The sequence below is a fragment of the Schistocerca serialis genome, chromosome 4 (genome assembly GCF_023864345.2).
Source record: "Schistocerca serialis cubense isolate TAMUIC-IGC-003099 chromosome 4, iqSchSeri2.2, whole genome shotgun sequence".
NCBI classification, from domain to species: domain Eukaryota; kingdom Metazoa; phylum Arthropoda; class Insecta; order Orthoptera; family Acrididae; genus Schistocerca; species Schistocerca serialis.
The window spans coordinates 251,858,105-251,885,538 of NC_064641.1; the positions used below are offsets into that span (position 1 = coordinate 251,858,105).

The 27,434-nt window shown below is 38.4% G+C and overlaps 1 protein-coding gene across 1 annotated transcript in view; it reads left to right on the forward strand.

Moving 5' to 3' along the window:
• LOC126473786 (uracil-DNA glycosylase-like) overlaps nucleotides 1–27,434 on the forward strand; it is a 52,777-nt gene that overhangs the window by 14,844 nt on the left and 10,499 nt on the right. Inside the window, exons 3-5 of the mRNA XM_050101060.1 lie at nucleotides 1,082–1,124; nucleotides 14,155–14,243; nucleotides 14,609–14,787. Of these exons, the coding sequence (XP_049957017.1) occupies nucleotides 1,082–1,124; nucleotides 14,155–14,243; nucleotides 14,609–14,787 (311 nt within the window). The remainder of the gene's footprint in view (nucleotides 1–1,081; nucleotides 1,125–14,154; nucleotides 14,244–14,608; nucleotides 14,788–27,434) is intronic.

Consider the following 27,434-nt stretch of genomic DNA (forward strand, 5'->3'; position numbering starts at 1 on the left):
TTGTTGTGCCTATCTATGACTCAGCTTCTCTGCTATATGGTGAGTAGCAACTATCCTATTCACATATTTTAAATTTTGTTTATAATTCAATTTTTGTACATAGCATGTGGCTTGATGATAAAGTTAATGTCAGATTACAAAACCAAGGATCCCGGGTTCAATCTTTTGTTGGTTCAAGGATTTCTTACCACTTGTTGTTTCTTTCACCTCTGGCAATGATCTGTCCATGAAAAAGACAAAAAATAAATGCCAAGCTGCACAACCATTTAATCGCCATTAAACTATAGGCCTCCAACAACTGCATGAATAATTCACGTCCAAGATTGAAGGAAGGCAAGGGCAGACAACCCTCAGTTGGAGAATGTTTAGGAAGTAACTGTAGTGTTGAAACTAATCTCTGTTGTAGGCAGCCTTCTCCCCTCCCCCCAGACTTGGTGATCTGCGATCTTCAACCAACCTGGAAGAGGTACATCTTATGAAGAAAAGAAAGTTATGCAGACTAGGCATTAATGGCAACATGACAAGATCATTAGTGGTAGAACACTGTCACTGAAAGGAAAGGAAGTCAACTTTCAAAACGAACTATCCTGACACATGCCTTAAGTGGGTCAAGAAAACATATGTGGGGACAGCTGTATGGAAATTTCAACTGTTGTCCTCTCAACTGACATCTTGTACCTTAACCCCTGTGTCACATTGAGAAAATCTAATATCATTTCATGTAGCAGTAAGATGTGATGAAATGGATAAATATCTTACTTACTTACTGCGTTGGCCACAACACAAACAGCAGTCTGTCTGTGGACTTTGGGCAAATATATTGCGCACATTAATTTGTTGACTCATTTGAAAATTTGAAACATTTTCTTACTAAAACAACTTATTAGGTCAGTAATTTTAAGCCTTTCTAATTTGTTATTTGTGTCTCTGTGTGTCTGAACCATTTTCTTCATTCAGAATATCTCAATGTCAAACCTCTAGTATTCTTGTTAAGTGCAATAGCTGCTTCCACAATTTAAAAAACTATACAGAACAGTGATAATTTAATTGTACTAACACAATTTATTTTGTTTGCTTTTAGGACTGTGTTTTAGTGTACCTCGTGGGGTACCACCTCCACCCAGGTATGTAACAGTAAAGTTTACAGTTTTCTGGTGTTAAGAAAAGAGCCAATGCCATTCTGAAAACTTTTCCCATGCTAAAAGTCGGGCGGCATGTCATTTTCATGTAGCCAAAGTATGAATAGTTTCAGGTAATAAACTAAGCGATAGTCATATAGTTCTGATTATCACCTTGGGAAAAAAGGTTACATACTTCATCACACCACTAGATGAGCTCAAACAAAACAAAATCATTATTTTTATATAGGCATGCAAGATATTGTGGCACAGGCAGTTAAGTGAGTACCAGGACTGCAGACATTTACCTACCAGTAAACAAAACATGGAGTACATCACTTTATTTTTTCGAGAGGAATTAAAACATTGATTATGTCTTGTACAACTGAATAAACAGGCATTTAGTTTTTTTACTGTGAAATGGAAAGCTTTTCACATCAATAGTTTATCTGTTGTTGTGTTTAGGTTGGTACATGAGTGTTGAATGCAAATTAATTCTACCAAAGTGAGCAAATTCAACATTTATGTCGTAGATCTACATACATTCTCTGCAAGCCACCGTACAGTGCTTGGTGGGAGGTACCGTATACCACTGCTAGTTGTGTCCTTTCCTGTCCCATGGGCAGTAGAACGAGGAAAAACGATCATCCATATGCCTCTGAATGAGCTCTAATTTCTCATATCTTATCTTTGTGGTCTTTATGCGAAATGTTTGCTGGCGGCAGTAGAATCGTTCTACATTCAGCTTCAAATGCCAATTCTCAAAATTTTCTCAATAGTATTTCTCGAAAAGTAAATCACCTTTCCTCTATTGATTCCCATTTGAGTTCCTGAATCATTTCCGTAATACTTAAATGTTGCCCGAACCCATGGTAACAAATCTACGAGCTCGCCTCTGAATTGCTTAAATGTCTGCGTTTAATGTGACCAAGTGCATGTTCCAAATACTCAAGAGTAGGTCACAGTAGCATCCTATATGTTATCTCCGTTGCAGATGAACCACACTTTCCTAAAATTCTCCCAATGAACCAAAGTTGACCATTTGCCTTCCCCATCACAATTCTCATTTCATTTCATATTTTTTTTGCATCGTTAAGTCCAGATATTTAGACGACATGATTGTGTCAAACAGGACTCTACTAATGCTGCATTTGAATGTTAAGGGTTTGTTTTACCTAATTGTCTGCATTGTTGTTGTGGTGGTCTTTAGTCCAGAGACTGGTTTGATGCAGCTCTCCATGCTACTCTATTCTGTGCAAGCTTCTTCATCTCCTAGTACCTACTGCAACCTACATCCTTCTGAATCTGTTTAGTGTATTCATCTCTTGATCTCCCTCCACGATTTTTACCCGCCACACTGCCCTCCAATACTAAATTGGTGATCCCTTGATGCCTCAGAATATGCCCTAACTAGTCAAGTTGTGCCTCAAATGTCTCTCCAATTCTGTTCAATACAACCTAATTAGTTATGCGATCTACCCATCTAATCTTCAGCATTCTTCTGTAGCACCACATTTCATAAGCTTCTATTCTCTTCTTGTCTAAACTACAATGTCATCGGCGAACCTCAAAGTTTTTATTCTTCTCCATGGATTTTAATTCCTACTCCGAATTTTTCTTTTGTTTCCTTTACTGCTTGCTCAATATACACATTGAATAACATCGGGGATAGGCTACAACCTGGTGTCACTCCCTTCCCAACCACTGCTTCCCTTTCATGCCCTTTTGACTCTTATAACTGCCATCTGGTTTCTGTAGAAATTGTAAATAGCATTTTGTTCCCTGTATTTTACCCCTGCCACCTTCAGTATTTGAAAGAGAATATTCTGGTCAACATTGTCAAAAGCTTTCTCTAAGTCTGTCTTTCCTTAATCTATTTTCTAACAAGGGAACCTCCCCATCGCACCCCCCTGAGATTTAGTTATAAGTTGGCATAGTGGATAGGCCTTGAAAAACTGAACACAGATCAATCGAGAAAACAGGAAGAAGTTGTCTGGAGCTATGAAAAAAATTAGCAAAATATACAAACTGAGTAGTCCATGCGCAAGATAGCCAACATAAAGGATAGTGTGAGCTCAGGAGCGCCGTGGTGTCGTAGTTAGCGTAAGTAGCTAAGGAACGAGAGGTCCTTGGTTCAAGTCTTCCCTCGAGTGAAAAGTTTAAATTTTTATTTCAGACAATTATTATCTGTCCGTCCGTCCGATGCGAGGTAACTGTGCCATAGTATGGGGACGCTACACCTAAACAAACATCGAAACACACGTCAATCAACTACAGCGCACGGAAGAGAGAGTATTCCTGCTAACGAGGCTCCATGGCTGGCAGTTGACTGTTCGCTACTTTGGACGAGAGTGCATTAAATACGTGAGATGTATTCCGTGGGCAGTATGAATCCAGCAGATATAGCTTGCGACTTCAATAACAAGGTCAATGAATATTTTCCAAACTGTAAGGAATCTGAAAGTTCATTAAGGGATCGAATAATTGTCGAACATTTGTATGATTATTTCCTACATTTGTTGATAAACAGTACGTGTGGTGATGACGATACCGTGCTGATTGCTGCGGGACTGTATGTACCAGATGATGAGATTGTTGACGATCCGTACGAAGAACACATAGAGAAAATACTGCGACTTCAATCTGATGGTATTCCTTTGGGTTACATGAAGGAAATGCTCCAATACAGGTTACTGTCCAAACCAATTAAAAGACGCAAATATAGATTATGGATTGAAGTAACAAATAAATTTAAGAAATTTAAAAGGATGGAGGAAGAAAGCACAATTAAATATTGCAAAGAAGTTGTGGAACCCGAAGACAGAAATTCAGTGATCTAGAAAACAATGTATACCGACAATTTATTAAAGCCAGAAATGAATTAAGTGCAGTGCATGATACAGACCTACAGATTTGGGGATTGCATTACACTAAACAAATTGGCCTGGACTTCAAGGCTTCATCTCATTGGCTTGTCATGTTCAAAAGAAAATACAAAATTACAAGCAGGAAGATTACAAAATATGTAAGCAAGAACTACGTGAATAAACTGGAAGAACTTTTAGTGTGTTCCAAGACGTTTGTTACAGAAACTAACATCAGATTCCAACAGTATGAAGACACATATATTATCAACACAGATCAGTCCGGTTTTAACTATGAAATGAAATCGACCCGCACATTATAGTTTGTTGGAGAAGGTGACACGGAATGTACTGTAGACCAGCTGCATGCCACTTAACATAGTTATACCGTACAATATGCTCTGAACAAAGCAGGATTTTTTTTACCTACATTTTATTTATGTTTGCAGGAAAAAAATGGTGTATTTGGACCGCAAGTTCAGCAACAGGTGAATAGGGTACTTGCGCAAGTGCCGAATGTCATTGTGAATTGCAGTGCATCAGGAAAAATGGAGGAAAGACTAGTGAAAGACTTTAATGAACGTGTGATTGTTCCTTACACGGACAAAGATTTTGCCTTACTCCTTGACCCCTATACAGGACAGAAGGATCAGGCATTGTACAATTTTAGTGTGGGAGTAGGCATGATTACCATTCCTCCAGGTTGTACACCTCTTGTGCAACTGTTAGATGTGTTTGGTTTTCGGCAAGTGAAATACTTTGTGAAAAGATTGTATGATTTTGCGAAGCTGCACAGGTACACATTTAGTATAGTTGACGTGATCGTGTGTCAGTTATCAAAGTTCAGGCACTCACACATAATCAACTTCACTCTCCAAAATTCCAGGACATGTTCAGATTTGCTTGGACATATGCAGGATTTGATGGTCTACACACGGAAAAATTTGAAAACGTTAACATATGTTTCGACAGAGCACAGGGAAAACTGTGCGACTGAAACTGTTGCATTCATTTGTTGCAGTTTATGTGACAAACTTCTATGTTTTCATCACTTTTTTGGGAGTGATTATCACACCCACAAGAAAACCTAAATCGGGCAAGGTAGAAGAATCTTTTTACCCACTCGCCAAGTGTACAAGTTAGGTGGGTCGACAAAATATTCCTGTCATGTGACGCACATTGTGTCATCAGTGTCGTATAGAAGATATCAGACGTGTTTTCCTGTGGAGGAATCGGTTGACCTATGACCTTGCGATCAAATGTTTTCGGTTCCCATTGGAGAGGCACGTTCTTTCGTCTACTAATCGCATGGTTTTGCGGTGCGGTTGCTGAATACAGACACTAAACTTACTACAGTGAACAGAGATGTTATTGAACAAACGGACAGATCATAACTTTGCAAAAATAAAGAAAGTAAACTTTTCACTCGAGGGAAGACTTGAACCAAGGACCTCTTGTACCGCAGCTGCTCACGCTAACCACGAGACTACGGCGCTCCTGAGCTCACACTATCCTTGATGTTGATTATCTTGCGCATTGACTACTCAGTTTGTATATTTTGCTTATTTTTTTCATAGTTCCACACAACTTCTTCCTGTTTTCTCGATTGATCTGTGTTCAGTTTTTCCAGGCCTATCCACTATGCCAACTTATAACTAAATCTGAGGGGGGGTGCGATGGGGAGGTTCCCTTGTAAGATAAGTTGTAGGGTCAGTATTGCCTCACGTGTTACAACATTTCTACGGAATCCAAACTGATCTACCCCCAGGTCGGCTTCTACCAGTTTTTCCATTCATCTGTAAAGAACTCGTGTTAGAATTTTGCAGCCATGGCTTATTAAACTGATAGTTTGGTAATTTTCACATCTGTCAACACCTGCTTTCTTTGGGATTGGAATTATATTCTTCTTGATGTCTGAGGGTATTTCACCTGTCGCGTACATCTCGCCCACTAGATGGTATGAGTTTTGTTAGGCCTGGCTCTCCCAAGGCTGTCAGTAGTTCTAATGGAACGTAGTCTATTCCCAGAGCCTTGTTTTGACTTAGGTCCTTCAGTGCTTTGTCAAACTCTTCACACAGTATCATATCTCCTATTTCATCTTCATCTACATCACCTTCCATTTCCATAATATTTTCCTCAGGTACATTGCCCTTGTATAGTCTCTCTATATACTCCTTCCACCTTTCTACTTTCCCGTCTTCGCTTAGAACTGGGTTTCCGTCTGAGCTCTTGATATTCATACAAGTGGTTCTCTTTTCTCCAAAGGTTTTTTTAAATTTTCCTTTAGGCAGTATCTATCTTACCCCTAGTGATATATGCCTCTACATCCTTAAATTTGTTCTCTAGCCATTAGTTAAATTCAATCTCTCTTCTGTTATCCAACGATTTCGATCTGCCCTTGTCTTTTTACCTACTTGATCCTCTGTTACCTTCACTATTTCATCTCTCAAAGCTACCCACTCTTCTGCTACTTTATTTCTTTCCCCCGTTCTTCTCAATCGTTCCCTAATGCTCTCCGCGAAGCTCTCTACAACCTCTGGTTCTTTCAGTTTATCCAGGTCCTATCTCCTCAAATTCCCACCTTTTTGCAGTTTCTTCAGTTTTAATCTACAGTTCATAACCAATAGATTGTTGTCAGAGTCCACATCTGCCCCTGGAAATGTCTTAAAATACTGAATCTCTGTCTTACCATTATATAATCTGTCTGAGACCTTCCAGTATCTCCATGCTTCTTCCATGTATACAACCTTCTTTTATGATTCTTGATCCAAGTGTTAGCTATGATTAAGTTATGCTCTGTGCATAATTCTACCAGGCGGCTTCCTCTTTCATTCCTTACTCCCATTCCATATTCACCTACTAAGTTTCCTTCTCTTCCTTTTCCTACTATCGAGTTCCAGTCACCCATGACTATTAAATTTTCATCTCCCTTCACTATCTGAATAATTTCTTTTATCTCATCATACATTTCATCAATCTCTTTGTCATCTGTGGAGTTAGTTGGCATATAAACTTGTACTACTGTGGTAGGCGTGGGCTTGGTATCTATCTTGGCCACAATAATGTGTTCACTATGCTGTTTGTAGTAGCTTACCCGCATTCCTATTTTCCTATTCATTATTAAATCTACTCCTGCATTACCCCTATTTGATTTTGTATTTATAACCCCGTATTCACCTGACCAGAAGTCTTGTTCTTTGTATCCCACCTGGAAGGCGGTGCGTGGGTCTGCTCCTGAAAACTGAAAGGTTGGCAGAATGAAGGAAGTGAGTAGGAGCAGGAACAGGTAACACAAGTCAGTACGGCAAGAAAGTAAAAGTGGTTTACTGGTGCTTGAATCTATACAGGGCATACATAACTTTGTAATGATGAGCAAGCCTTAAACCCGTCTTAAGTAGAGTGAAGTATATGAAGTGAAGCTGAAGTGAAGTGTCCCAGCCGTCTGCTCTTGATCAAATGGGCAGAATCTAGAGCGGAGCTTGTAGAGCTCTCCCGTCCCGGCTATGGTGCATTGTCGTCGGTATCTGTCTTGGTGCCAAGCTAGCAGAGCGCACCTACGTTGTGGCATCGTAGCTATCGATACCACATTGTTCCTCACGCCACCAAACTTCACTAATTCCTACTATATCTAACTTTAACCTACCTATTTCCCTTTTGAAATTTTTAACCTACCTGCCCAATTAAGGGATCTGGCATTCCACGCTCCGATCCGTAGAACGCTAGTTTTCTTTCTCCTGATAGCAACGTCCTCCTGAGTAGTCCCCACCTGGAGATCCGATTGGGGGGACTATTTTACCTCCGGAATATTTTACCCAAGAGGACGCCATCATCATTTAACCATACAGTAAAGCTGCATGCCATTGGGTCATTTCGTGTCAGTTCAACCAGGGGTTCCAGCTCATAGTCCCAGATTTGACTGAAATTCAATACACTAACATGTGTGGAACACTCGTGTGCAAAGTATTAGTTAGTTCCAGAATTATGGCTTGTGAAAGAAGGTGGTGTGACCCGGAAATTGCAACCCGCATCTGGCAATCTATCTTCAGACCCAATTTCAGGTCTCGATAACTTTGGAACTATTCCACACAGTCCAGTGAAATTTTTACAACCCAGTAACATCCATTTAGAGAACACATGCCATGAATCAAAACACCAACAACACATTTCTGAGGGAAAATAAAAAATTCCAAAATGTGATTAAAAAAATGTAATACGTTAAAATGTACATATTGTAGGTGCCCTCTATGCCAAATATAATTCACTCAAAAAGGGTATACATTTTTTTTGTGGTAAGCTTAATGTGGCCTAAACACACACAGAACTCATCATGCCCATATCAGTCACACAAACAGAGTTACATGCACACAAAACACAAAAATTTGAAAAATTACCTGAAAAACATGGATTTTCGAAGTGTGGTTGCACAAAAGCGACAAGTGGTATCAAAGCCAAATTTCACACACTGCATAAGTAGACCATAATGATATATATCTCAAAATTTCAGCATGTTATTGCAAGATGTTTGTGTACAATGGAAGTTTACAGATGTATTTGGTGATGTGGGCATTGTTCCACAACACAATTTTGCAAAAACTGGTCTGCCTCTTCTTATCCTCTCCCACAACTGTTTAATCGCTAAGCAACACCATATAGACAGATTAACACAACCTATCATTAATGTTTACTGCACCTTAACTGCTAAAAACCAGTCGATTGTGCTTCGAACAGAAGTTCTCCCACACTTTAGCTACTGTACTCTGTACATTGAGTGGCAAATTATACTTTCTTCCTGACACTGTAGGAACTGGAACTGTCATAAGAACATGTTCAAAAGGAATCCAACACCTGTCTGCCAAACATGGCCAATGAAATGATCTTGCTGGTGCCATGAAGTTCACAAATATATCACCTTCTGCTTCACAGCACTCTGCAACACATCCTAAGTACCATTTGTCATCATAAACAGCAATAACATAGTAACTTGGTTGTATGTTGCTGCTTTTGCTTCTGAATCCTGAGACACACACTGTGAAGACACATGTTGTGCATGAACCTATAGTCATAACTGGACAGTCTGCTCATCTGCACATTGTCAGAGTCCGCTGGAGAGAAGTGATGATGGCTCCTTATGCCTGCAACAGTTTTAACGTGTTCTAGTCTGCTTCTGATTTCATCTCATCTTTTGAAACATAGAATGATTGTATGCCAGAGATATTTTTCTGTACCCAGGTAAATAATTGAAGAGGTGTTAGAATGTGACCTTCTGTAGGGTGCTGCAGACGAGCTCATGATGCCATGCACTTACTGGTAGCACCAATACCATCACATAGATTTTTACCATGACTTGTTGCAAAAAAAATCCATTCTGCGTGAATATGAAAATCATGGTAATGCATACATAAATTTTTGAGATTTTTACAGCTTTTGTACTGACTAGCTGCCCCATCACTGAAGTATTTCGCAAAATGTATGTGAGGCAGCTTGTTTTTCACATATACCATGACAGTGCGAATGTGGGCATGAACTGCAATGGCATCATGAATTAAACAGTCACTAAAAACGCACAGGTTCATGACAGACACATCACCTGATTCACCTCTATAGTAAATCGCAAATGGCTGGAGAATTGCTTGACTGTTGTCCCAATGATATCCTTGGATGGCATCTTGAACTATAAATGCATAATTTTTAGAAAAGTGTAGTATTACTGTAATTTCATCTTGTTTCAAATTATCCTTACAAAACTGGAGATAAGCCGATTGTGCTGTTGCTGTGAAGCCGTGTGTGGTCAGTTTGTCCATTTTTTGACAACACATTTCAACAAAATCTTCCACTGTACTTTGCTTTGTTTCAAGACTTGTGCGATCCATGTTTGCCCATTGTTTATAAGAAACAAGTTCATTGTCATCCATAAGGAGTTCACCATACAGTTTGTTATTCATGTGTTCTGCAAGATTGGCCTTACCAGGACACTTTTCATACCTGTATATCATGCACTGGTAGGAACTGATGTCACACACTAGCAGCTTCATTGCACCTTTGTAATCCAGACCAGAATCTTTTATAGCAGCAAACATCAGCTTATCATTTTGATGGATCTCACATACACAAACATTGTGTGTGCCCCTTGCTCTTACAGGCACAACCCATTTTGGTCGAAGATCGAAAAAAGATGATAACCCTACTTTGGTATTGGGACACTTTTCTTGAATTCTATATATATTTCTCATATGTTGCATAGCAACAGTCTTTTTTGCATCTGTACATGTACATTTCCCATTTTCACCTTTACATAGTCTTTTTTTTCCAGGCATTAATCGGCTGTAGTCATTATTTTCATAAAACTCTGACACTAGCACCTTTATTTCTGAACTCAATTGCTTACCCTGAGCCTGCTGAATTTGTGGAAGCACTTCTTGGGTTGCTTTTATTTTCCTAGCTTGTTTTACGATATATGTAGAAACATTGAATTCCTTTGCAGTGTAGTCAAGAGACCAGCCGGAAGGTGCAAGGGTAAGAATAGCTACTTTTTTGTGGCGTGTGAATATGGCACATTTTTCTTTCAAATCGTGCACAGTTTTGTCCAAATCAGACCATTTCTGGCATGATTTCTGTTCCTCGGAGCAGATAGTTCTTCCTCTTCCACCATTAGTGTGTCAGCTATTTTGTGTTTTAATTCCATTTGAGCTTCTTGTAGTTTTCTTCTACCATAGCTGGGCCTGTCTCTCTTCCCAACTTTACGTGTCTTCATGGGAGACAAACCGAGAGCAGTCACTGAAGTATTTAATTGCTCATCTGCTGTGGTTTTAGGTGGCTGATACTCTTCGTCACTGTCATGTAAATTATCAGAGTATTCTTCATTTTTTAGCAGTGTAACACACCTGGAACATAACTTTTGTCTAACTGTCTTCTTATGAATCTGAAATGGATCAAAACAATTTCTTTGTAGGAAAGAATACATATCCAGAAACACTTTCATATGATGATAACAAACACTAAAGTTTCTTGGAACTGTACTTCTTGTGCCCACAGGGTGTAACCCGCATCTCCATAGCAACAAATCTTGGTCCGATTCATCCAGATCATACAGTCAAAGCGAATGCCACATTTTGTTCCATATGTTGTTTTATGACATTCAGATGCTTGTGCTCTACCAATACTGCAACTTGCTTGAACAAAAGCACCACTAGTACATTCTTGTGCCTCCATACTGACTTTTCAAAACAATACTGACCTGTCTGAACTAGAATCTTAAAAACATGAGTAACCTGTAATTGTTGCTTGTTTCCTTTGTTGTTCCTGCCTAACAATGACTCATTCTGTCCCTGAAAACTACCATTGTTTAACTCTCTGTTGCCTAATGATTCCCAACAATTGCTGCAGCTTTATCTGAAACAAGCTGTCTGCATCATCACTATTACTTGCTAAATCGTGTTAAAAGAAACGTAACCAAACGCATCTCCAACTTTTATTGTACACAAATGCCTTGCAATAACAAGTTGAAATTTTGCCACATATTATGGTCTACTTATGCAGTGTTTGAAATTTGGCTTGGATATCACTTGTCCCTTTTGTGTTACCACACTTCGAAAATCCATGTTTTTCAGGTAATTTTTCAAATTTTTGTATTTTCGTGTGCATGTAACTCTTGTTTGTGTGACTGATATGGACAAGATGAGTTGTGTGTGTTTTGGCTGCATTAAGCTTACCACAAAAAAAATGTATACCCTTTTTGAGTGAATTAGGTTTGGCATAGAGGGCACCTACAATATTTACCTTTTAATGCATTACATTTTTTAGTCACATTTTGGAATTTTTTATTTTCCCTCAGAAGTATGTTGTTGGTGTTTTGATTCATAGAGTGTGTTCTGTAAGTGGATGTTACTGGGTTGTAAAAATTTCACTGGACTGTGTGGAATAGTTCCAAAGTTATTAAGACTTGAAGTTGGGTCTGAAGATAGATTGCCAGATGCGGGTTGCTATTTCCGGGTCATGCCACCTTCTTTCACAAGCCATAATTCTGGAACTAATTGGTAGGGGAACTTAAAATTTTGTACACGAGTGTTCCACACTTGGTATCATTGGTGTGCTAAATTTCAGCCAAATCTGAGACTATCAGCTGGAACATTTTCTCAAATTGGTTGAATTGACATGGAATGACCCCCTTGGGAAAAATTATGGCTGTAGTTTCCCCTTGCTCTCAGCCGTTTGCAGTACCAGCACAGCAAGGCCGTTTTAGTTAGTGTTATAAGGCCAGATCAGTCAATCATCCAGACTGTTGCCCCCCTGCAACTACTGAAAGGCTGCTGCCCGTCTTCAGGAACCACACATTTGTCTGGCCTCTCGACAGATACCCCTCCGTTGTGGTTGCACCTACGGTTCAGCTATCTGTATCACTGAGGCACGCAACCCCCCCCCCCCCCCCCCGCCCACCTACGGCAAGGTCCATGGTTAATGGGGGGGGGGGGGCATTATCATATAAGAATATCATCTGCATTACCTTATATTTTTGTATATTTAAAGCTATTGGCCACAGGTCGCTGGCTGTGAATATTTTGAATAAATTTTACATGCTGATGTTTGGATTTGGTGGAATGTGAGAGATTAATTTATTAATTACTATGTAGCATGTTTTCTATATGCTGTTCTCACATTGGGTAATTAAAAACACCTATCAACGCATCACTTACATTCTCTTAAAGTCTAATAATAAGTGACACCATTGTTCCACAAAACTTGCAAACAGCCACATTGTGTGTTTATAACTTCAAAAACCTTGGCTTTTGGGTAGCCTGTCTTTGACACCAGCTTAAAACCACCCAAAGAAAATTATTTCTAAATGATAAGAAATCTTGATCCCAAATGAAACATGTATTCTTTCTACTGGGTAGTAGGAATGCCAAGTCCTAACAAATTCAAGCTTGTAATCAAAATGTATAGAAATGGAATAATGTAGCTCCATTAGTGTCATCATGTGTGACCGGTCAGATCAGTCTTACAGTTGAGTGTTGAGCTGCCAACATGAAAATGTGGAAGCAATCGTAAATATGCCTATACTTTCCTTAAAGTACATTTATGATTTACATGTGTTGTGGAGAGTGGAGGTGCCAACTCATACCAATGAAGCCACATGCGCATGCAATTGAAAATTACTTCCCCCCACATACATCTCACAAAATAACCATGATGAAAAATTTTGAGAAATTAGAGCTAATAACTAAGGTTTACCGACATTCATTCTTCCCAGGTGTCATTCGCTAATGGAATATGCTCAGCGGGGGATAAGTTAGTGGTACCAGAAGTACCTTCTGCCACAGTCAGGTGGCTGGCAGAGTATTAATGTTGGTGTAGGTGTAGTTGTATGAGTATGACGTGTAGCCTGCCTCACCTGCCCTTCCCAGCAAGGCATTTCTGCTTGTGCCTGCAAAACAGGCAACACAGTGAGCATGTAGAACTGTGATTTGCTGACACCTAGCCCCGTGCCGCTTGACTCGCAGAATTTTCAATCACAATGTTATTTTAACCAAAGTGTATACTCCAATTGTGTAGCAGAACCTGTGTAGAATGCACATGTTCCTTCTACTAATACCTTTAAGAGCCCCAGGCAAAAACTAGATGTTTGATAACCCATTTCTTGAAAATTGAAAGATATCAAATATGAAGAAAGAATATTATAATATTTATTGTTAACAGCAGCAAACAGCACTCGTTTGTCTCTCCCCCCCTCCCCCTTTTCCCTCCTTCCCTCCCACTTCAACCCCTCACCCCTCATGTCATTGCATGTTACATGATCTACATGCTTTGCTTGCCATAACCCATATCCTCTCCTATGCTTTGGCACACTCCTTCCTTCTACCTTGACACTTGTCTGTGTGGGCTGTTGCTCATAAACAGTCATTGTTTCTATGGGATGTACAATTTACATGTCTATGTGTGGAAAAGTATATGCTTTACTTAAACTGAAGTAGAAGAGTAGCTCTCTCAAGAAATAGTTTAAATTTTCTGTGCTGTTAAGTTTGCATGTAAGTTGCTTACATTATCAGCAGGTGAGTGGTTGCCTTTCTTTGTTTTTGTTTATTCTTTCCTCCCTAGAATTTCTATAAAGCTTATACATTTCATGTGATTCTTCTGACAGTATTAATGAAAGCAATAAATTCAAATATATCTTGCAGTCTGTTGAACATGTATAAGGAGCTGGAAACTGACATACCAGGCTTCAAGGCACCTGTGCATGGAAATCTCTGTGGCTGGGCTCGTCAAGGTTGGTTTGACTTACTTTATTTGTTATGTTGTTCACTTATTTTGTAAGTCACATTCTTATTAAACATGGTAATTTAGCATTTAACACTGTAGGGGTTTAGCCCACATTGTGTCTTTGTATTCCCATAAGGTAGCTATTTCTTGATAGGTTCACTATTGCATAATAGCGGGATCTCTCTAATTTCATGCTTCCCCTTTTCAATCCGTTTCATTAGTTGGACTCTTAAATTTGTGCAGTGACATCAAAATTATTACTGCTGAGGAAGTTTATATTTGTTTCCTTATAGCTGTGAATATTTTTACTGAGAGCCGTGTTTCCAAATTTTTTTGTTTTGTTTTATTTTATTTTTTACTTTCTCACTCTAGGAGTTTTATTACTTAATGCTGTCCTCACGGTTCGTTGCAACAATGCAAATTCCCACAAGGATCAAGGATGGGAGCAATTAACAGATGCTGTTATTAAATACCTCAGCAGTAATCATAACAATATTGTTTTTCTTCTGTGGGGATCATATGCACAAAAGAAGGCAGCAGTTGTTGACAAGGTAATTTATTGTAAACTTAAATATGTCATAATTGGGAAATTGATGTTGCTTTTTTTGTCTGTCTTGGGAATACTGAAAATATGCATGACTTAAAGGTGAAGAATGACTCATTCATTTATTGTGTATTAGGTAAATCAGGTTAGTGCAGTTATAGTGTCAGTTCCTGTTGTTGCATGTTGATGTTGGCAAATTGTTGATATGGGTTGTAGGCTTTTGGGTGATAGGATATGATAGCCAGTGACACTCACTGAATCTAATGATTTCTTTTGGCAGGAAATAAGAATTGAATTGAATTTGTTTTCAATATGGAGAGCACTCTGGTTATTATGAATCCTAATGCAGGTTACGGATTTTCATATTTATTTGGTGACTGGAAAAAATTAATGTGCAGACAGACTGATCTGTAACTAACCCCAAGGCCTAGGTTAGGTTTGCATGTGGCAATTTGATATGAGTTGGCGAAGCCAATGAATGCGAATGGAAGAAGCTGACAAAATGACTTATAATGTATCCAGAGGGCTGGGTTATTTTGAAAAGTGACAAGTTATTTGTTAGTTGGTGAAGGCAGTGAATCTCAGCACGAAAATAAGATTTTCACAATAGATTGATGTCTGGTGTAGCCTGGGATATTGTTCATCGCAGTAACCTACTTGTTTATCATATTTCATGACAGTGTGATAAAATTCTAATGTAATAGAACAAAATACTAGCCAACTTCATTTATGAACCAGGGAAAATTCCAAATGAGTATTCTGATTGGCTACTGACAACTGACTTTCAATTCATCATACTTGGTTGCTCTTGTTTGTCACACAGGTTGCTACAATCATCAGCACAAAATGCACCAAGTGCAGACACCATAAGACCATGTTTACCAGTAGATCTTCCTATGAAGGAGAACCTTCAGATCTGTGGAAAGAAGTATTTTGAAGATTAACATAAGGGAGCCATTTGTTAAAAACTATATCTTACGTTCTGTATTACAATTGAATGACACTTTGCTCTTACACTGTGTATCCCACATCTTCAGGGATCTCTAAACTGAACATTCTGAAACAAGAAACCAGTGGATTAAATTAATATTTCAGTCCCTGAGTGGAGAAAATCACTGACCCCAGAACATTCTGTTAGACTTAAATAGACTACATTTAAGATAGAAAACAGAGCAAAAGCAAAAATCTACTTCCTCAGTATGTTAAGCAGATACTGTTTGTCATAATCCTTTGGTTATACTGTCACCAGCAGTTTTGAGTTAGGATTTTCATTGGCAGGCATCTAGTTTAATGAGGATTTCTGTAAATCGAGGTACTGGTATTTATCATTTAGGAGTAATTGGGGAGGAGAATACCCTTGATTTAATGTCTCATAATGTCCCTGGAGTCTTTCCCTCATAAGATAATTAACTTGTGGCTCATGTGCATGATTCTACTGCACAATTGACAAGGAACAGAGGGATGTCGTGCGTGTAAACAGTATAGTATGATTGTTTTTAAATGTAAATGAGACTACATACAGAGATCATTGTATGTCAGGAGTTGAAGCAAATGTAATAATCCATTTCATTGGCCATATTTAATCCTTGCAGTGGTAGTAGGTATACGATATTTGTGATGAACTGATGTATGCAAGTATATGCTGCCGAATGTGCCTTACAATTTTCTTGTTATAGTGCAATTCCCTGTATGTGGTTCAGGCATTGAAACAGCTGCTGAATTTCAGAAGTTACTTGCTGATGGAATTTGACACAGAATTTTCTACTTTCGTGTACTGTGTACTAAATAGAGACTTATTGAAAGCTTTGGTAAACAGGGACTTCATATTATTGAATATTGTAATAAATCTGTATAAAAAATCTGTTGCTTGTTTTTCTTAAATGCTTAAGAAAGACTATGCTGTATTGTTTTACACAGTGTGGTCCCCCCCCCCCCCCTTCATCAGTCTACTGACTGGTGTGATGCGGCCCGCCACGAATTCCTTTCCGGTGCTAACCTCTTCATCTCAGAGTAGCGCTTGCAACCTACGTCGTCAATTATTTGCTTGACGTATTCCAATCTCTGTCTTCCTCTACAGTTTTTGCCCTCTACAGCTCCCTCTAGTACCATGGAAGTCATTCCCTCATGTCTTAGCAGATGTCCTATCATCCTGTCCCTTCTTCTTATCAGTGTTTTCCACATATTCCTTTCCTCTCTGATTCTGCATAGAACCTCCTCATTCCTTACCTTATCAGTCCACCTGATTTTCAACATTCGTCTATAGCACCACATCTCAAATGCTTAGATTCTCTTCTGTTCCGGTTTTCCCACAGTCCATGTTTCACTACCATACAATACTGTACTCCAGACGTACATCCTCAGAAATTTCTTCCTCAAATTGAGGCCGGTATTTGATATTAGTAGACTTCTCTTGGCCAGAAATGCCTTTTTTGCCATAGCGAGTCTGCTTTTGATATCGTCCTTGCTCCGTCTGTCATTGGTTATTTTACTGCCTAGGGAGCAGAATTCCTTAACTTCATCGACTTCGTGACCATCAATCCTGATGTTAGGTTTCTCGCTGTTCTCATTTCTACTACTTCTCATTACCTTCGTCTTTCTCCGATTTACTCTCAAACCATACTGTGTACTCATTAGACTGTTCATTCCGTTCGGCGGATTATTTAATTCTTCTTCACTTTCACTCAGGATAGCAATGTCATCAGCGAATCGTATCATTGATATCCTTTCACCTTGTATTTTAATTCCGCTCCTGAACCTTTCTTTTATTTCCATCATTGCTTCCTCGATGTACAGATTGAAGAGTAGGGGCGAAAGGCTACAGCCTTGTCTTACACCCTTCTTAATACGAGCACTTCTTTCTTGATCGTCCACTCTTATTATTCCCTCTTGGTTGTTGTACATATTGTATATGACCCGTCTCTCCCTATAGCTTACCCCTACTTTTTTCAGAATCTCGAACAGCTTGCACCATTTTATATTGTCGAACGCTTTTTCCAGGTCGACAAATCCTATGAAAGTGTCTTGATTTTTCTTTAGCCTTGCTTCCATTATTAGCCATAACGTCAGAATTGCATCTCTCGTCCCTTTACTTTTCCTAAAGCCAAACTGATCGTCACCTAGCGCATTCTCAATTTTCTTTTCCATTCTTCTGTATATTATTCTTGTAAGCAGCTTCGATGCATGAGCTTTTAAGCTGATTGTGCGATAATTCTCGCACTTGTCAGCTCTTGCCGTCTTCGGAATTGTGTGGAAGATGATTTTCCGAAAGTCAGATGGTATATCGCCAGACTCATACATTCTACACACCAACGTAAATAGTAGTTTTGTTGCCACTTCCCCCAATGATTTTAGAAATTCTGATGGAATGTTATCTATCGCTTCTGCCTTATTTGACCGTAAGTCCTCCAAAGCTCTTTTAAATTCCGATTCTAATACTGGATCCCCTATCTCTTTCTAAATCGACTCCTGTTTCTTCTTCTATCACATCAGACAAATCTACACCCTCATAGAGGCTTTAAATGTATTCTTTACACCTATCTACTCTCTCCTTTGCATTTAACAGTGGAATTCCCGTTGCACTCTTAATGTTACCACTGTTGCTTTTAATGTCACCATAGGTTATTTTGACTTTCCTGTATGCTGAGTCTGTCCTTCCGACAATCATATCTTTTTCGATGTCTTCACATTTTTCCTGCAGCCATTTCGTCTTAGCTTTCCTGCACTTCCTATTTATTTCATTCCTCAGCGACTTGTATTTCTGTATTCCTGATTTCACAGTATAAAGTCTTAATTGACAATATTTTGGTGCCATTCATTCGGTACTGTAATTTTCTCATTCAGTCTTCTTTTCTGTTGTACTCAATCCTAACATTTGTCACCCAAGGAAAAGATACTAAATCTTGCTGAGGTCTGAAAGCAAATTTTAATTTTAACAAATAGTTAAACTATTGGGTCAATCCATACCAAGTGGTCCAGCACTTGCTTGACCATCTCAGAAAAATTTTATACCATATTTACTCGAATCTAAGCCGCACTTGAATCTAAGCCGCACATGAAAAATGTGACTCAAAATTCAAGGGGAGAGAGAAGTTTGTGGCCGCACCTCCAAATCGAAACAAAGTTGGTCCATTGTGATATGAGACACAATTCAGGTTGAATGAATGACGATACAGCTACAGTAGTTTGGTTTGAGTCGTAAGCTTAGCAGTTAAGCTTTACCAGGTAGCCATTGCTATGCGTCAAGTGCTCCGTCATATTTATACAGGTATCCTTCCTTTTTCACTTGCTTCGTCTGGTTTGAATTGATTGCTTATTTTTCTTTGATCTGATAAGTGCCGTTCTTTTTGTTATAGGTGTTTACGTCACTCTCAGCTGAAAATGCATTATTGTACTGGGTCATGCATCGTTTGTCACATTCTGACAATGAGTGTTTACGGCCTGTCGCCGCTCGCAGCATGGCTTGCTTTTGTGCGCGCTACCGCCGCTTACAATTAAAAGAGAGAGAGAAATCGTCTCATTAGCGAAACAATGGCAAGAGACCGCTATTTGTTGTTACTTACACTGCTGCTTTCTTTGATAATGATCAACAAGAACCAAATAATAGACTGCATATGATAGAAGATGTTCTGAACGAGAGTTCAGCGAAAATGTTTCTCTGTTTGAAAATCTTTGCAGGCGCCTCTTTAGTACATTACATTCTGCACAGAAATTAGTCATCTTAGATTTAAAAATCTACTCAATTGCTGTGCTTCATTTCTTACTGCATCACTATTAGGCATAAGAATAATTTGGTTGTAAACATGACATGATATGTATATTCTTTCACTTTTGCTGTTGTCTCACTCTAGTTTCGTAGTTTATTAGGCAGACAGGATTGAAATGAGATAGCAGCAGACATGAAAGAATACATGGCAAAATGTTTATATTCGTATTATTCTTATGGTGAAGAGAATACTGCATGTGATTCACAATTCAAAAAGTTCCTATTAGGAACCATCTCTTCTCACAGGTAGGAAAAAATTCAGAATGTAGAGTTGGCCATATTGACAAACATCCCAAACGGTCTTGCCAGTCGGATTTTCGTAGTGCATTGAAATGCTGCTACATTTGAAGATGAACAATACGGAATTTGTATTTAGTTCGTTGGATAATGTATGAAAATGCAGTGGTCAAAACTCGGGGCGGAGAAAAAGGCTCGTCTTCCACAAACAGGTAAAAAAGTGCGGCTTAGATTCGAGTAAATACGGTATTTGCTGGGTGAATACCCCAATGTTTAGTAGTCACAAAAATATTTTTTAAAAAAATTTATTGCTTATTATTTTGAAATGGCGGCCAGATTTGTTCCAGGCCGTATGCATTTTTTCGTATTTGCAAGCATCTACATTTTTACATTTATACAGTAGTGGATTGTCCCAAGCCTTTCAGATAAAATGCATTTTGTTCAACACATTCTGGGCTACAAATTAACATAATTATCACTTAGCTGAGTTAATAGTTCCAAGTTATCAGCCACAAATAAAAAAACTCAATTTCTGAACAGTAGTTTTCCAAAGAAAGAGTAATTTCTCAGCTTCATTATTTTTTCTGCTATTACACTGTATAGTATAGTTGCTTTTTATAGAATACATTATTTTAAAAATGGATTTTTTAATTTTTCCATTTTGTGGCCTACAATATCTTTGTTGGGGACCAGATAAAAATCTGAAAATTTCACAAATTATAGACCTTTATGATATCAAACTTCAGTATAAAATTCAACTTTGAGATTCAGTTGGAAGTTATGGAAAAAAGATTACAAACAAGAGTCAAAAATAAGTTTTTTAACATCTGCGATACCTAGTAGGCCAATTAAATAAAGTATACCAATTGCATAATGTAACATACCACATTACACTAGCTGATGATTATTTGTCTAAACAACGCTGTGGTAATTGTTTCGGGAGGCTAACAGTTGCATCTACAAGCCTATACAAGTCTGACTGTTCTCTTTCCTCTTACACCAACAATTATCTACTCACAATTATTTATCTAGAAGTTCTTGAACTGGGCATGTGCAGTTGAGAAATGGGGTCTCAGTGTTCTGTTGGTGTTATTGTTAATGAAGCAGGTCATAAAAGTGTTTATGGAGTGTATCCTAAAGACATTACTTTAATCGAAGATTACAGTTACGAAGAAAAAGTGTTGTTTTAGTTAAGAGTCGACCCAGAGGTCAAATCAACATGTAAGTAACATGAAATGAAATACTTCAAAAAATTTCATTGCCTTTTTGGCGAGTCTTGCATGGACCATTTTGAGAAACATGTTGTTGTTGTTGTTGTCTTCAGTCCAGAGACTGGTTTGATGCAGCTCTCCATGCTACTGTATCCTGTACAAGCGTCGTCATCTCCCAGTACCTACTGCAACCTACATCCTTCTGAATCTGTTTAGTGTATTCATCTCTTGGTCTCCCTCTATGATTTTTACCCTCCACGCTGCCCTCCAATACTAAATTGGTGATCCCTTGATGCCTCAGAATATGCCCTACCAACCGATCCATTCTTCTAGTCAAGTTGTGCCACAAATTTCTCATCTTCCCCAATTCTATTCAGTACCTCCTCATTAGTTATGTGATTTACCCATCTAACCTTCAGCATTCTTCTGTAGCACCACATTTCGAAAGCTTCTATTCTCTTCTTGTCCAAACTATTTATCGTCCATGTTTCACTTCCATACATGGCTACACTCCATACAAATACTTTCAGAAACGACTTCTTGACACTTAAATCTATACTCGATGTTAACAAATTTCTCTTCTTCAGAAACGATTTCCTTGCCATTGCCAGTCTACATTTTATATCCTCTCTACTTCGACCATCATCAGTTATTTTGCTCCCCAAATAGCAAAACTCCTTTACTACTTTAAGTGTCTCATTTCCTAATCTAATTCCCTCAGCTTTGCCCGACTTATATAAATTCGACTACATTCCAGTATGCTCATTTTGATTTTGTTGATGTTCATCTTATATCCTCCTTTCAAGACACTGTCCATTCCGTTCAACTGCTCTTCCCAGTACTTTGCTGTCTATGACAGAATTACAATGTCATCGGCAAATCTCAAAGTTTTTATTTCTTCTCCATGGATTTTAATACCTACTCTGAAATTTTTCTTTTGTTTCCTTTACTGCTTGCTCAATACACAGATTGAATAACATCGAGAATAGGCTACAACCCTGTCTCACTCCCTCCTCAACCACTGCTTCCATTTCATGTGCATTGACTCTTATAACTGCCTTCTGGTATCTATACTAATTGTGAATAGCCTTTCGCTCCCTGTATTTTACTCCTACCACCTTCAGAATTTGAAAAAGAGTATTCCAATCAACATAGTCAAAAGCTTTCTCTAAGTCTACAAATGCTAGAAACGTGGGTTTGCCTTTCCTCAATCTATCTTCTAAGATAAGTCGTAGGGTCAGTATTGCCTCGCATGTTCCAACACTTCTACGGAATCCAAACTTATCTACCCTAGGTTGGCTTCTACCAGTTTTTCCATTCGTCTGTAAAGAATTCGTGTTAGTATTTTGCAGCTGTGACTTATTAAACTGATAGTTTGGTAATTTTCACATCTGTCAACACCTGCTTTCTTTGGGATTGGAATTATTATATTCTTCTTGAAGTCTGAGGGTATTTTGCCTGTCTCATACATTTTGCTCACCAGATGGTAGAGTTTTGTCAGGATTGGCTCTCCCAAGGCCGTCAGTAGTTCTAATGGAATGCTGTCTACTCCCGGGACCTTGATTCGACTTAGGTATTTCAGTGCTCTGTCAAACTCTTCACGCAGTATCATATCTCCCATTTTATCTTCATCTGCATCCTCTTCAATTTCCATAATATTGTCCTGAGGTACATTGCCCTTGTATAGTCTCTCTATATACTCCTTCCACCTTTCTGCTTTCCCCTCTTCGCTTAGAACTGGGTTGCCATCTGAGCTCTTGATATTCATACAAGTGGTCCTCTTCTCTCCAAAGGTCTCTTTAATTTTCCTTTAGGCAGTATCTATCTTACCCCTAGTGATATATGCCTCTATATCCTTACATTTGTCCTCTAGCCATCCCTGCTTAGTCATTTTGCACTTCTTGTCGATCTCATTTTTGAGATGTTCTATTCCTTTTTGCGTGCTTCATTTACTGCATTTTTATATTTTCTCCTTTCACCATTAAATTCAATATTTCTTCTGTTACCCAAGGATTTCTACTAGCCCTCGTCTTTTTACCTACTGGATCCTCTGCTGCCTTCACTGCTTCATCCCTCAAAGCTACCCATTCTTCTTCTACTGTATTTCTTTCCCCCATTTCTGTCAATTGTTACCTTATGCTCTCCCTGAAACTTTGTACAACCTCTGGTTTAGTCAGTTTACCAAGGTCTCATCTCCTTAAATTCCCACCTTTTTGCAGTTCCTTCAGTTTTAATCTCCCTTCACTATCTGAATAGTTTCTTTTACGTAATCATACATTTCATCAACCTCTTCTTCATCTGCAGAGCTAGTTGGCATATAAACTTGTACTACTGTAGTAGGCGTGGGCTTCGTGTCTATCTTGGCCACAATAATGCGTTCACTATGCTGTTTGTAGTAGCTGACCTGCACTTTTTTTTTACTCATTATTAAACCTACTCCAGCATTTCCTCTATTTGATTTTGTATTTATAATCTTGTATTCACCTGACCAGAAGTCATGTTCCTCCTGCCACCGAACTTCACTAATTACCACTATATCTAACTTTAACCTATCCATTTCCCTTTTTAAATTTTCTAACCTACCTGCCCGATTAAGGTATCTGGCATTCCACACTCTGATATGTAGAATGCTGGTTTTCTTTCTCCTGATGACGACATCCTCTTGAGTAGTCCCTGCCTGGAGATCTGAATGGGGGACTATTTTACCCAAGAGGACGCCATCATCATTTAACCATACAGTATAGCTGCATGCCCTCAGGAAAAATTACGGCTGTAGTTTCCCCTTGCTTTCAGCCATTCGCAGTACCAGCACAACAAGGCCATTTTGGTTAGTGTTACAAGGCCAGATCAGTCAATCATCCAGACTGTTACCCCTGCAACTGCTGAAAAGGCTGCTGCTCCTCTTCAGGAACCACACATTTGTCTGGCCTCTCAACAATACCCCTCCATTGTGGTTGCACCTCCGGTACAGCTATCTGCATCGCTGAGGCATGCAAGCCTCCCCACCAACGACAAGATCCATGGTTCATGGTGGGGGGGTTTGAGAAACATAAGAAACCTATAACAAAAGGTTTGCGAGAAATAACATTTGATCATTATTCTAAAAATAAAAGCCTTGTCAATCTCATACTAGGAAAATCATTGTCCAATATGTTATTCTAAGATATTTGTAATTCACGAGAGAAAGGCTAGTGAAACCTCAGATACAGAATTTTGTGACTTATCAGCAACCATCAAAAAAGTAGATACAGCTTATGAAATCCTGGGTATATGACCTGCTAGTAAAATTAGAAAACCAAGTCAAGATAAAATACAAAGTGTCTTGAATACAAAAACTGAGAAAGTGGCAGCTACAGTCAAAAAGAATTTGGAAGTTTCATTTCAAAATAAAATTTGTACTAAAACAGATGGAAGTTCTAAAACTTCACCAACAGAATATGATGATTTGATAGAAAAACTAAATGCAGTATTTCAAACAAAGAGGATAAAATTAAGATTGTCATTTTACTGCTGAATTCTTGGAGTTGTGCAGAAGTTAGTAATTAATTTAATGTGTCAGAATGTCTTGTTAAGTTAACAAGGCAATTGGTAAAAAAAACAGGGTATTTTACCAGCATCACAAGAGAAAAGTGCATCTAATTTGGTAGATGAAAACACAGTCAATATAGTAATTAAGTATTATGACGATGGCAGTGACAGCCGTTTGATGTCTGGCAAAAAAGACTTTGTTTCTGTGAAAGAAAATGGTTCTAAGATTCAAAGACAAAAAAGGTTAATACTGCGTAATTTAAATGAAATATTCACGGAATTTCAAAAAGAAAATCCTGACATTAAAATAGGAAGATCAAAGTTTTGTGAGTTGAGACCAAGATGGTGTATTGTTGCAGGGGCATCTGGCACACACAATGTTTGTGTTTGTTTGTATCATCAGAACGTAAAGTTGATGATAAATGGGGACAATCATAGATTTGACTATAAAGACCTATTGGAAGTTACGGTATGCAATATTGACAGTTACAATTGTATGATCAAGGGAAAATGTGGAGATTGTCTAGGCAAACAAGCCTTACTTGACATGTTTGAAGAATTCGAAAAAGATTTGATGCCTGACAATGTAAAATACAAATTGAAAATCTGAACATGCAACATTTTATTGCCAAAGCTCAAAGTAAATTTTGGAAAGACAAAAAGCAAACCTTGGCAGCTGATGAATGCTTAGTTCTTGCTGACTTTTCGGAAAATTATTCCTTTGTTGTTCAAGATGAAGTACAAGGGCACCACTGGGTAAACAAACAGGCCACAGTTCATCCATTTGTATTCCATTATAAATATGAAGATAAACTAATGAGCCACAGCTTTTGTGTCATAGTGACTACCTTGAACACAACACTACAGCAGTGCACATTTTTCAACCAAAATTAACAAACTACATAAAACAACACTACCCTTCCATAAATAAAACTAATTTACTTTTCAGATGGGGCAGCAAGTCAATATAAAAACAAAAAAATTATTAACATCTCCTTTCATAAAGAAGATTTTGGGTTTGATATAGAATGGCACTTTTTCGCTTCATGCAATGGGAAGAATGCTTGTGATGGTGTCGGAGGTACAACAAAGCAAGCTGTCACAAAAGTAAGTCCGTAGCGGACCGATGACAATCGTGTAATAACACCTCAAGAAATGTTTGAATTCTGTAAAAAACATCTCAAAGGATTTACCTATGTTTTTGTACAGTGTGAGGAAATACAAGAAGTCTATGACAGTCTCTTGAAGAAAAGGTATAACACTTGTCAGAAGAATTGCAGGAAGAGTTGTGCAATTTGGATCAACAAAAGTATTCTAAAATAAATGCAGAAGAAGACAGTTGCCCAGTCCTGAAACTGTGCTCTTCACAACTGTTATCTTTCACAAGAAAGGTAACGGACAAGACGTTAAGGACTATGACGTATCAACTGCCTGCTGTAATATACACAACATTCAATAAAACCCTTATCGACTGTGTAGCAAAACATTTGATTTTAATGAAAGAAAGGAGCAAGCGAGCTTTAAATGTAGATTTGGTTTAGTGAATAGCTTAACTCAAGAATGAAATTTCAGAATGGAATAAAGAGTATAAATTAAAACTTCATGTGAGTAATAGATTTTGAGAGAACGTGTGACTCTGCTTAAACAAATTTGTTTAAATGAACATTGAGAAATAATCTGTTTGTGCACAGAAGAATACGCACTGGTGATACAGTTTCCCTTATTCTTGTCAAGATGGGGAAATTTAGTATTAAATAGGAGTCAAGCAGGAAGATTTCAAATCCCTATAATTATACTCCGTTTAAAATTACTTTGTGATCGACATTTCAGCAAGTAGAGTGGTAGTGAGCAGCCGCCATCCAATCTAGTTCTTTCTCAAGCACCGCATGCTTACTGTCTTGCCTGTTTTGTAGATGTAGGCAGCGCCTTGCGAAGCATGGCTGTCTGCATGTTGCATGTGCTCCGTGCCGCTACAGTCTATCACAGAAAAATTATAATCGAAGTATAGTCTCAGCAGTCCTACTGGAGGAAGTTTCCAGTTCATTAAACAGTGAAGATGAAGAAGGAATATGTAATAATGGAACATATATCTGAACCACCTCAGTTTTGCCAACTGAAAAAGTCTGACAGTAGGTTTGAAATGCAATTATAAGAATAATAAAGTAATGTATGTTATACACATGTATTATACAAATTTAGAATGACGTGGAACCAATTTAAGGGTTTTTGTATATTGGACAGTTAAAGTGGGTGAATTGGTACATGGAATAATTTTCAAAACGAATCTTACAATGTGTGAAAAGGGAAGTGCGTATTACGAGCTTTGACTTGAAGCAGTGAGGCATTGTTTAATGTGAAAAACTGAAGCATTAGTGTGGAAAATCATTCAAAAATTGAGGAGTGCTCAGTGAGCGAGGGAGATGTGCATGTTGTGAATTACTAAAGATCTGTTTGAATGGGCCATAAAAATTGCATATTGCTGATGATGCTTGAAAGTCGTTTTTTAGTATGCAGTCAGATTTATTAATTGTCATAGAACGACTATGTAACATGCCTTCATCATCGGTTTACGGCTTCTAACTGGCATGCTGGCCAGTGGATGCCATGTATATACCAGTTGTCTCCCCCCTCCATTGACCCTGTGTATGGATGACATGACGTGCTGGCTGTGTTGGTGGGGGGTAGCTTGTGTTTGGGAGGTAAATGATGGTCCTCAGTCCGCACTCAGCCTTCGTCATGCTCAGTGTTATATATCCACTGCATTTGAAGAATTTTCAGTGCAAGGGCCCACACTTGACTAAATTGAAACCCATTGTCCTTGCTAATGAGGTTTTCATGTAGCTGGATTTCGGTAGCAACCTTGTATTTACAGTCCCAATAGTGGGATGTGTTGTGCAGAATTTTTGTATCTTAGTA